This window comes from Oncorhynchus tshawytscha, linkage group LG02 (assembly GCF_018296145.1).
Source record: "Oncorhynchus tshawytscha isolate Ot180627B linkage group LG02, Otsh_v2.0, whole genome shotgun sequence".
NCBI lineage: Eukaryota > Metazoa > Chordata > Actinopteri > Salmoniformes > Salmonidae > Oncorhynchus > Oncorhynchus tshawytscha.
Window position 1 is genome coordinate 24,618,651 of NC_056430.1, and position 12,527 is coordinate 24,631,177.

A 12,527-nucleotide genomic window follows, 5' to 3' on the forward strand; every position below is an offset into this window, starting at 1 on the left:
AAATCCATCCAGGAAGTAGGATTTTTTATTTTTTTTGTTGTTTTCTATTCAATTCCATTACAGTATCCATTGATTTAGGACTCAAATTGCAGTTCCTATGCCTTCCACTAGATGTCAACAGTCTTTAGAAATAGTTTCAGGCTTGTATTCTGAAAAATTAGGGAGTAAGAACAGTCTGAATGACTGGACCCTAAAGTGCCACAGAGCTTTTTCATGGGCAATCCCGAGAGTGCGCCTTTCTTTTTTACCTTTTATATTGATGACGTTATTGTCTGGTTGAAATATGATCAATTATTTAGGCTATAAAACAACCTGAGGATTGGATATAAACATCGTTTGACATGTTTCTATGAACTTTACGGATACAATTAGATACGATTTTTGATTATGGATTATGGGCGAACAAAGCGGTTTTGGATATAAAGAGAGACTTTATCAAACAAAACAAACATTTATTGAGAAAAATTAATGTCTTCTGAGTGCAACCATATGAAGATCATCAAAGGTATGTGATTCATTTTATCTCTATTTCTGACTTGTGTAACTCTTCTACTTGGCTGGTTACTGTTTGTAATGATTTGTCTGCTGGGCGATGTTCTCAAATAATCGCATGGTATGCTTTTGCCTTAAAGCCTTTTTGAAATCTGACACCGTGTTTGGATTCACAAGAAGTTCATCTTTAAACATATATATAACACTTGAATGTCTTCTGAATTTTTATAATCAGTATTTCTGTTTTTGAATTTGGAGCTCTGCAATTTCACTAGATGTTGGTCTAGAGGTTTTAAACCTCAAATACACCACAAGTTTGCATTGATCAAATTAAGATTCTATATCTGTACATGTACGCTCCAAGTCATTACATCTTGATACATTCATACATTACTACAAACAATTTCCAATGATGATTATTAGGATATAAGAACTAAAGGTAATACTATGTCAATATCAGGGTTTGTAATGGAGGTTGTGTGTAAGGCCCTGCGTTATGCCACCAGGTGATAATAAATGCTGAATGTAAGGCTTATGTCATGAAAACGTCTCTTGTCGTTGTGTTTGTTTCCAGCTTGATAACCCAGACGAGCAGGCTGCTCAGATCAGGAGAGAGCTGGACGGACGACTGCAGATGGCAGATCAGATCGCCAGGGTAAGACACAACTATCTCAAAGTAAAGTTAGACACCAACCTACCACTCTTAAATCACCTCACCAGAGCTGTTTCTGATACAGTAGAAGATGGTAGCTCTAAGGTCTATAAACTAAGTAGTAGTGATACTACAGTATCTGTGTGTTCTGAACCCTAGGCCCTCAAGCATAAGGCACATCTTTACATCAGAAAACTGCCTCAATAATGTAAGAGCAGAGGTAGACTCATGCAGGAGTACCCATAAATAAAGATCCTCTTTAAAAATACCTTTATGGTTGTAGACTACACAATGGACGTGGGTGTGACTTGTGTGCTTGCGTGCCTGTGTGTGTGTGTACGTGCGTGCCTGTGTGTATACCTGTGTGTGTATGTTTCTGTGCCATAACAGGGCGGCAGGTTTCCCAAGTTTGTTTCCAAAGAGATGGAGGCCATGTTCATAGAGGAGCTGAGATCCTCAGTGAACCTGCTTATGGCTAACCTGGAGAGCATGCCCGTGTCCAAGGGAGGAGAGTTCAAACTGCAGAAGCTCAAACGAGGACACAACAGCTCTATCATAGACATGGGACAGGAGGACGAGAACACACTGTCCAAGTCTGATGTGGTGCTCTCCTTCACTCTGGAGGTATGGTTGGTTAACACTGCAGCTCAAACATTGCGTGCCAGAGACACTGCCTCCAGTGGTCATTTGCAGAAGTGTGCTATTGAAATAATCCTGACTTTTCATCTGTCAGGCTACATAGAAAATAACATTCAAGGCTCTTCTTACTTTAGAAACAGACAGACACTGAGAGGGAAAGTAAGAGAGAGATGTAGACTGAATGACATAGGTGGTTTAGAGAGAGAGAGAGAGCAAGAGAGAGAGAGAGAGAGAGAGAGAGAGAGAGAGAGAGACAGGGAAAGAGGGAGATACAGTGGCTTGCGAAAGTATTCACCCACCATGGCATTTTTCCTATTTTATTGCCTTACAACCTGGAATTAAAATGTATCATTTGATTTACACAACATGCCTACCACTTTGAAGATGCAAAATATGTTTTATTGTGAAAAAATATCAAACTTTACTTGAGCGTGCATAACTATTCACTCCCCCAAAGTCAATACTTTTTAGAGCCTCCTTTTGCAGCAATTACAGCTGCAAGTCTCCTGGGGTATGTCTCTATAAGCTTTGCACATCTAGCCCCTGGGATTTTTTCCCATTCTTCAAGGCAAAACTGCTCCAGCTCCTTCAAGTTGGATGGGGTTCCGCTGGTATACAGCAATCTTTAAGTCATACCACAGATTCTCAGTTGGATTGAGGTCTGGGCATTGACTAGACAATTCCAAGACATTTAAATGGTACCCATTAAACCACTCGAGAGTTGCTTTAGCAGTATGCTTAGGGTCATTGTCCTGCTGGAAGGTGAACCCCCATCCCAGTCTCAAATCTCTGGAAGACTGAAGCAGGTTTCTCTCAAGAATTTCCTTGTATTTAGTGCCATCCATCAGTCCTTCAATTCTGACTAGTTTCCCAGTCCCTGCCGATGAAAAACATCCCCACAGCATGATACTGCCACCACCATGCTTCACTGTTGGCAATGGTTTTCTCGGGGTGATGAGAAATTGTTGTCTCATCTGACCAGAGTACCTTCTTCCATATGTTTGGGGAGTCTCCGACATGCCTTTTGGCGAACACCAAATGTGTTTTCTTAATTAAAGCAATGGCTTTTTTCTTGCCACTCTTCCGTAAAGCCCAGCTCTGTGGAGTGTACGGCTTAAAGTGGTCCTATGGACAGATTCTCCAATCTCCGCTGTGGAGCTTTGCAGCTCCTTCAGAGTTATCTTTGGTCTCTTTGTTGCCTCTCTGATTAATGCTCTCCTTGCCTGGTCCATGATTTTTGGTGGGCGGCCCTCTCTTGGCAGGTTTGTTGTGACGCCTTATTATTTCAATATTTAATAATGGATTTAATGGTGCTCCGTGCGATGTTCAAAGTTTCGAATATTTTTGTTATAACCCTGATCTGTACTTCTCCACGACATTGTCCCTGACCTGTTTGGAGAGCTCCTTGGTCTTCATGGTGACGCTTGTTTGGTGGTGCCCCTTGCTTTGTGGTGTTGCAGACTGTGGGGCCATTCAGAGCAGGTGTGTATATATACTGAGATCATGTGACATTTAGATTGCACAGAGGTGGACTTTAATTAACTAATTATGTGACTTCTGGAGGTAATTGGTTGCAACAGATCTTATTTAGAGGCTTCATAGCAAAGGGGGGAATACATATGCACGCACCACTTTTCACTTTTTTTTTTTTTTAAGTCATTTTTTTCATTTCACTTCACCAATTTGGACTATTTTGTGTTGTCCATTACATGAAATCTAAATAAAAAATCTATTTAAATTACAGGTTGTAATGCAACAAAATAGGAAAAACGCCAAGGGGGATAGGCTCTGATGATTAATGGTCCCTCCACTCTCGTATACCTCAGACATATTTATAGCAGCAGCCATTCAATACAGTCGTAATGTTTTAAACTCCCTATTCTGCTGCTCTCAGGGGACATGGCTGTAGTTCAGAGGAGCTGAGCTTATCGGGGGCGCCCATGTTTGTAAAAAAAAAACTAGTCAGATGTTTCTTTATAGTAGTATCAGTGCCTGTAACAGTGCTCTAGCTCTAACTGATAAAATACATTTTTTTGTGTCTGAAACTAGTTTCTAGCAGTAGATGCATGTTGGAAATAAATAACATGTATAGGCATTTGACTGGCAGTATTCTCTCTGCCAGGTGGTGATTGTGGAGGTTCAGGGGTTAAAGTCTCTGGCGCCCAATCGAGTCGTCTACTGCACCATGGAGGTGGAGGGGGGGCATAAGCTCCAGACTGACCAGGCCGAGGCCTCCAAGCCAACGTGAGTGTGACACACACACACGCACACACATACACACACAGGTATGCTGGGCACACAAATTAGATTATAACAGCCTTATTTAAAGTGGCAATCAGCAGTAGAAACAATAACAAAGAGATCTCCACGTTCCTAGTTTGGTAAAAAGTTGAGGGATGGGACTGGAGAAATGTAAACACTTTCAAATTCATAGACATGAATGCAAGGACTGACCATCCATGATATCACAATTATAGTTTAACCATGTTTTGAGGCTATATATGGTTTGTTTACATTTACTTTGTTTACAAACATTGGCTTGTATTTTGGGATCTGATGGGGTATGACAGTTCAACTAAGGTCATGAGGCATTTATAAGTTATATTCTTCAAGAAGTCCAATAATGGATCTAACAGCTGCTGTTTGCCTCTTTAAGAGTAAATACCTAGTTACTGGGTAATATGTTCAGTACGTTATATTTGATATATACTGTATGTAAACAAACTCATGTTTGCTAAGCATGTTAGGAAGAACATAACTGCATTTAATTTCCAGTCACAGGTTGTTTACTTAGATTCATCACAGCCAGTCATGTGCAAGGCCTCAGTGACATAAAACATGACCTGGTGATGCGATTGAATCTGCTCCTAACTCACTCTCACACTACTTCCTGTTTACATATACATGGCCACATCATGTGTACTTCCTATGACATAAAAACCCCAAGCCCCTGACTGCTGCTCTTCCCTCAGTCCCACTCTGAGTAGCACCTGATCCAGATTGTGTTAATATGATTAGCAAGTCCTGAGTCCTCATTAGGTGGTCCATAGGGTGGGTTCATGTTCTGTCAATAGCTGCACACCATGGTGTGGTAATGATATTTCCTGTGTGAGTATGACCAGGTGTTGTAGACGCCGAGCCAGACTGATTACTCAACATGCACCTTCTTCCACTGGTTGTGTTGAGACATTTGCTTTGCTTTATTTAAAGAACACTCACACATGTACATTTAGGTCCGAAATTATTGGCACCCATGATAAAGATGAGCAAAATAAACGATACAAATACTGAGCTATATTGTATGCTAAAAATGAGAACATTTTAGCCCAAAACCTGGTTACCTGTGCTAGGAGGCTGAAACTTGGCCACAAATGGATCTTCCAGGAAGACAATAACTCAAAGCACACATCAAAATCCACAAAGAAATTGTTATTTGACCACAAAATCAACATTTTGCCATGGTCATCTCAGTCTCGGGACTTGAACCCTATTGAAAACCAGTGGTTCGAATTGAAGAGGGCAATCTATAAACACAGACGGAGGATATCAAGGATTTGGAAATATTCTGTATGGAGGAATGGTCTTAGATCCCTCCCAATATGTTCTCCAATCTCATAAAACAGTTTATTAAAAGTCTCAGTGTCGTTATCCTCGCAAGGGGAAGGTGCTGGAATATTGAAAACAAGGGAATCATCCAATCATTTTGACCCCTATCTTTTTTTAAACTTTTTAAAAACTTTTTAAATCTCTTTCTCTGAGCAATTATATTAATAAAAAATCATATACTTCCTACATTTTATGAGCATGCAATATAGCTCAGTATTTGTATTATTTATTTTATACAGTCTTTTTTCCTCATCTATGTCAATTCGAGAAGCATCCACTTGCTGCCTGGTCTGCGAAACGCAAAGCATTCGTCTCAAATTGTATTTTTGCGTCTCATTTGGTATGCCTGAGCTGGTATGCCTGAACTCTTGATGTGTTCCTGTGTGTCAGTGTGTTAAGCACAAACCAGTTGGCGCACTAGTTCTGGTACTGGGTGTTATGTTAGTGTGTTTCTATCGTAATGGTCAAAGTTGGGAGAGTTGGCTAGCTATCGATGTGTTCAGGATGAATTTAGTTTTCTTAATTTTTTTGATAGAATGTTTATGCCAAAAATCACTACAACCAAACAAACACTGTACCTTGTGCTTTAGCTGTCCCCTGCTAGCTAGCGGCTAGCTGGTAGCACTAGGTAGGTAATGGCTAGCTTGTAGCACTAGCTAGTAAGTAACGCTAGCTAGTAGCCTATCACCTAGTTAGTTGTGCTAGCTAGCTAGTTAGTACTAATTAGAAAAGATACTGATAACTGACCCCATTTTTCTGTGCCACTAGCTAGCTTCTAATTCTAATACTGTTACTTGTACTCCCTGTTTATAGCCATGTTATTTTTTCTTGTTATTGTTGTTCATTATTCATTGTGTATTTATTCCTCATGTCGCTATTTCATTTTTAACTCTGCATTGTTGTAAAAGGACCCGTAAGTTAACATATCACTGTTAGTCTACACCTGTTTTTTTACGAAGCATGTGACAAATAACATGTCATTTTATTTGTACAGTATCTGTGTTCATTTGACTTTCTTTCTGTGGGGTGGGGGTGGGGGGGGGGTGAAGGAGACTGACAGAGAAGAGTAATTCATAATCCATACCTCTTCCTGAAATCCTCATTGTAAGGAAAGGGAATTATTTTCCTCATACTCTAATGCAAGGCTCATCACCCCTGTCTCCTCTTCTCTGATTTGAAAAGCAGGATGGTATGTTCTAGACTTGCTGCTAGAACTATAGTAGCTAAAACAGTTTGTAACAGTAACCCTGTACCTTTTTGTTTTTTAGTAGGACCATCAATACTCATTCAGAAATGTTAATTTTGGCGAGAGCCTTCTGTTTCTGAGATGACAGATGTTGCTGGTTGATTATAGTTTTAGCTTCACACAGTTACTGTAACACACCCTAGTGTGAAATATGTGGTGCAATGGGTCTTTGTTGTCTGACATTTTCAGAGTTATATCAGTCTCTATGCCCTGAGTGCACAGAGATAGAGAGTAGACATTGTCTAGAGTCTAGACTTTGGCCAGGGAGGCAGCTGTGCCCATCTGTGACGTCAAACTGTGTGTCTATGTGTGCATCAGATAAGTGCGAGGGAGAGAGAGAAGGGGCTATTTTAGACCCTGCTTCCTCACGGTGGAAGGCTCAGGTGGGAGCTGTGCTATGAGTGGATCAGTGGAAACTTTAGTTCAACAGAGTATGGGGCTATTATTGCTAGATACAGTATCTCGGGCAAACCCTGACATGCACATCTAAAGGGATCCATTCCTTCTCTTCCACAGATGGCAAGTCCTGTTGAACTTGGAATAGGAAATACAGTACATAGCCAATAGTATGTGGACACCCGTTCAAATGAGTGGATTTGGCTATTTCAGCCAAGCCTGTTGCTGACAGGTGTATAAAATTGAACACACAGCCATGCAGTTTCCATAGACAAACATTGGTAGTAGAATGGCTGGTAGCAGAAAGTTACTGAAGAGCTCAGTAACTTTCAACGTGGCACTGTCATAGTGCCACCTTTCCAAAAAGTAAATTTGTCACATTTCTGTCCTGCTAGAGCTGCCCCTGTCAACTGTAAGTGCTGATATTGTGAAGTGGAAACGTCTAGGAGCAACAGCGGCTCAGCCACGAAGTGGTAGGCAACACAAGCACATAGAACGGTGCCGCTGAGTGCTGAAGCTCCTAGTATGTAAAAATTGTCTGACTCACTACCCAGTTCCAAACGGTTTCTAGAAGCATTGACAGCACAATAACTGTTTGTTGGAAGCTTTGTGAAATGGGTTTCCATGGCCGAGCAGCCGCACACAAGCCTAAGACCACCATCTGCAATGCCAAGCGTCGGCTGGAGTAATGTAAAGCTATTTGTCATTGGACTCGATCAGAGGAAATGCGTTCTTTGGAGTGATGAATCACACTTCACCATCTGGCAGTCCGACAGACGAATCTGGGTTTGGCGGAAGCCAGGAGAACGCTACCTTCCTCAACGCATAGTAAAGTTTAATGGAGGAGGAATAATGTTTTTCATGGTTCGGGCTAGGCCCCTTAGTTCGAGTGAAGGGAAATCTTAACGCTACAGCATACAATGACATTCTAGACGATTCCAACTTTGTGGCAACAGTTTGGGGAAGGCCCTTTCCTATTTCAGCATGACAATGCCCCCATGCATAAAGCTAGGTCCATGCAGAAATGGTTTGTCGAGATCGGTGTGGAAGAACTTGACTGGCATGCACAGAGCCCTGACCTGAATCCCATCGAACACCTTTGGGATGAATTGTAACGCCGACTGCGAGCCAAGCCTAATCTCCCAACAACAGTGCCCGACCTCACTAATGCTCTTGTGGCTGAATGGAATCAAGTCCCCGCCGCAATATTCCAACATTTAGTGGAAATCCTTCTCATAAGAGTGGGGACCAACTCCATATTAATGCCCATGAATTTGGAATGAGATGTTCGATGAACAGTTGTCCAGATACTTTTGGTCATGTAGTGTATGAATGTTATCTGTTGGGATTTTAGTTATCTGTTCTGTGGTATGGACCAGCTGATCACTTTCCTCTCTCTCCCCCCTCTCCATCTCCCCATCTATCTCATCTTTACTTCTCTACCTCACTCCCCCCTCTTCCTCTTCCTGCTGTCTCTCCCTCCCTGTCTGCAGACTGCAGTGGTAGGTGTTTTGTACAGTAACACAGTAGCTTGTGTCTGAGAGTGTGCGTTACCAGGTCAGGTCACACCGTGATTCGGGGTGGAGAGGTGTGTGAAAGGACGGACTCACTCACACCTGTGACCCAAGGGCTTTTTGCACATAGGATACAACCTGGCTGGCTGGATGCGAGCTGTAGCCAGGCAGAAGGAACGTTGTTGTGTGTGTGGCTCCAGCATTGTGCTGTACTATCTTGTGCTGCTCCACACGTGTGGCTGAGCTGAGAGTGATATAGGAATGCCCATGGGCTGTGCTCGTGGCCACTCGGGCTCAAACCAACACCAGGCCTCACATCTGAGCCATGGGCCAGGATGAGAAATACACTCAATCCCTAGACATATTCACATCTCCAGCATTCTGCATGATGAGAAATACCTGCCATACTAGACCTGCGCACATCTTAGCCGCTCCGGAGAAATAGACCCATTCTCAGACCTCTGCTCATCTCAGGCATGTTGTAATGAGGACTACATGCTGTGATCCTAACAAATCAATTTATCTCTGTAATTTTCTCTGAAAGCAACTCATACATTCTGTAATGACATTTTCTGACCTCGTGAATCTAATCCAGACTTTAGTGATGCAAGCTGTTACACTGCCATCTACAGATGGAACAGTATGTGAAAACAGAATAATCAGGGATGGGCAGCCACAGTAGTTTGCTGAAAACACATTTACAGTCAGACAGGGTCAGACATTCATATTTACAGTCAGGCATTCATAAATACTACACAATTTAAACCATCTGGAGAATATTACATTTATGTTTGCATTAATCCATGCAATATTATGCTGCTCTGTAATCTATTATAATAGATTCTCTTTTCCCTCTAAATTTGTGTCAATATCGCAGAGTCAACACTACATCGCCAGTGCACTCTGCTCTGACAAGACAAACAGAACACAAACCCCAGGGAAATGGAGAGGGTGAAAGAGAGACATGGTCGGACTAGTCTTCATTCTGCCATATCAGTGCTCCCCCACCGCACTTTAGTGAGTGTGAAGTCACTCCTGGCTATATTAATTCTACACATGAGTGGCCACAAGCATTCAAGGCCTCTCTCTATTCCATGCTTACTGTTTGTCATTCTCTGCCCACTCTGGCTCACATGCTTCTAGAATTTAACTAAGGGTGTTTTCACATATAGTCCTCTTTAAAAGAACTGATCTCAGTCCTCTTTAAAGTGAACTCTGGGGTAAAAAATAAGAAGCATAAGAACTGTTATCTTTGTATTCATACTGCCTTTGCCTTTGAATGAGGTCTCAACTCTTTTGCCAGTTCAAGGCAACTATTTTGTGCACCAAGTCCTCTTTGCATTCACATTGCTATGTTTAGAAAGGAATCAAGATCTTTTTCCAACATGCACTCTGGGTTTTTACAAAGTGCAGGACAAGCAATTCAATCAGAATATGTTATTAGACAGCTAGAAGCTAATACATTGGAAGCTAATACATTGCATTTAGTTAAAATATGAGACATAATAATTGTATTCAGAAGATACTACTAACATGCAAATGTTTATTGGAAACAATGAATAGCAATAGAATAACTGCAGAATAAATAATGCTGTCATTGAAAATTTTACACCCAAGGTAGGCTACTGTCCCGAGCTAGAATAGATTTTGTAACCTATGTTGTGATTCTCCCCAAATATATTGTCTTCTCACACTACTGAAACCCTACAATCAATAAACAGCTTATGAAGCTCTCTTAGCCTATAGATCACATATTGCAAACAAATAATCTGAACTAAAAACAGCACACATTTTGGAATTTCTGTGCATCCGTGACAACTGCTAATCAATACCCAAAAACAGCACACGTTTTTTTCTGCGAACCTGCATCTTCTCTCTTTTGTGCCACCAATGTGAAGGTTTATGGCAGGGGAAATAGTGTTGCAGTAGTATAGTGTGTGGTGCGGGAATAATGACTTGCGAACCTGGGGAGCTTTGCGTTAACATTGTCCTAAAAAAGGTAACCGGTCCGCGGAATTCAAGCGAGCCGAACTCAGAACAACTCTCGAGATGGTCTCAGTTCGATTCGTTTCTGGGGCTCTTTTGAGGTGACTGAGTTCCTTTGGAGTTCACACTGCACAAAATATTTAAGCGAACCACACTGAGTTAAAAAATATTGACTGGAAGTGAACAAGTGTGAAGATACCCTAAGAGAATAGTGAGAATTCTGAGTCTGCCCATAGGACGAGCCATGAGCATGATTCTTCATTAACTGCAACTCACGATGTTTGCGTGGAGCTGTGAACAACTCAACTAGATTACAGAGAACAACCCAACTATACTGAACAAAAATATAAACGCAACATAAAAAGTGTTGGTCCTATGTTTCATGAGCTGAAATATAAGATCTCTATTTCTCTCAAATTTTGTGCACAAATTTGTTTACATCCTTGTTAGTGAGCATTTCTCCTTTGCCAAGATAATCCATCCACCGGACAGGTGTGGCATATCAAGAAGCTGATTAAACAGCATGACAATTACACAGGTGCACCTTGTACTGGGGACAATAAAAGGCCACTCTAAAATGTGCAGTTTTGTCAAACAAACACAATGGCACAGATGTCTTAAGTTTGAGTAGGTATGCAATTGGCATGCTGACTGCAGGAATGAGAAATTAACCAGAGCTGTTGCCAGATAATTTAATGTTAATTTCTCTACCATAAGCTGCCTCCAACATCGTTTTAGAGAATTTGGTAGTACGTTCAACCGGCCTCACAACCGTAGGCCACGTGGAACCACGGCAGACCAGGACCTCCACATTCGGCTTCTACACCTGCGGGATCGTCTGAGACCAGCCACCCGGACAGCTGATGAAACTGAGGAGATTTTCTGTCTGTAATAAAGCCTGTTTGTGGGGAAAAACGCATTCTGATTGGCTGGGCCTGGCTCCCAAGTGGGTGGGTCTATGCCCTGCAAGGCCCACCCATCGCTACACCCCTGCCCAGTCATGTTAAATCCATAGATTAGGGCCTAATATTTTTTTTTAAATCGATAGATTTTCTTTAAAATTGTTGAAATTGTTGCATGTTGCATTTATATTTTTGTTCAGTATAGATTACAGAGAACAACCTAACTCGATTACAGAGGAAAACCCAACTACCTTCTATCGACAAGTCTACTGTTTTTACAAGGGTGTGTGTGTGTGTGTGTGTGTGTGTGTGTTTATACAAGTCAAGGTCAATGATACACAGTAGGTGCAATGTTTATTTATTCTTCCCTGATTGCCGCTCTCTAATTAGCCACTTGAGCGGCTGCTGTACACATTAATGTATTTGTCCAAGAGTGAGGGTGCAGGGCTCACCCCTCTCCCTCCCCCTGTGATTCGTGACATGTTACACCAATATATGAGGTATTCTGTGAGTTGAAATTAAGTACAGTTGAAGTCGAAAGTTTATATACACCTTAGCCAAATACATTTAAACTCAGTTTTTCACAATTCCTGACATTTAATCATAGTAAAAATTCCCTGTCTTATGTCAGTTAGGATCACCATTTAATTTTAAGAATGTGAAATTTCAGAATAATAGTAGAGAGAGTGATTTATTTCAGCTTTTATTTCTTTCATCACATTCCCAGTGGGTCAGAAGTTTACATACAATCAATTAATATTTGGTAGCATTGCCTTTAAATTGTTTAACTTGGGTCAAACATTTCGGGTAGCCTTCCACAAGCTTCCCACAATAAGTTGAATGAATTTCAGGCCCATTGCTCCTGATAGAGCTGGTGTAACTGAGTCAGATTTGTAGGCCTCCTTGCTCGCACACGCTTTTTCAGTTCTGCCCACATATTTTCTATAGGATTGTCAGGGCTTTGTGATGGCCACTCCAATACCTTGACTTTGCTGTCCATAAGCCATTTTGCCACAACTTTGGAATTATGCTTGGGGTCATTGTCCATTTGGAAGACCCATTTGGGACCAAGCTTTAACTTCCTGACTGATGTC

General features: G+C 41.4%; 1 protein-coding gene across 5 annotated transcripts in view; it reads left to right on the forward strand.

The window, feature by feature from the left end:
* cadpsa (Ca2+-dependent activator protein for secretion a) overlaps positions 1 to 12,527 on the forward strand; it is a 139,341-nt gene that overhangs the window by 43,575 nt on the left and 83,239 nt on the right. For all 5 annotated transcript variants that reach the window (XM_024380273.2, XM_024380288.2, XM_024380294.2 and 2 more), the window contains exons 5-7: positions 1,067 to 1,147; positions 1,535 to 1,768; positions 3,906 to 4,027. In XM_024380273.2, coding sequence (XP_024236041.1) covers positions 1,067 to 1,147; positions 1,535 to 1,768; positions 3,906 to 4,027 — 437 coding nt within the window. The remainder of the gene's footprint in view (positions 1 to 1,066; positions 1,148 to 1,534; positions 1,769 to 3,905; positions 4,028 to 12,527) is intronic.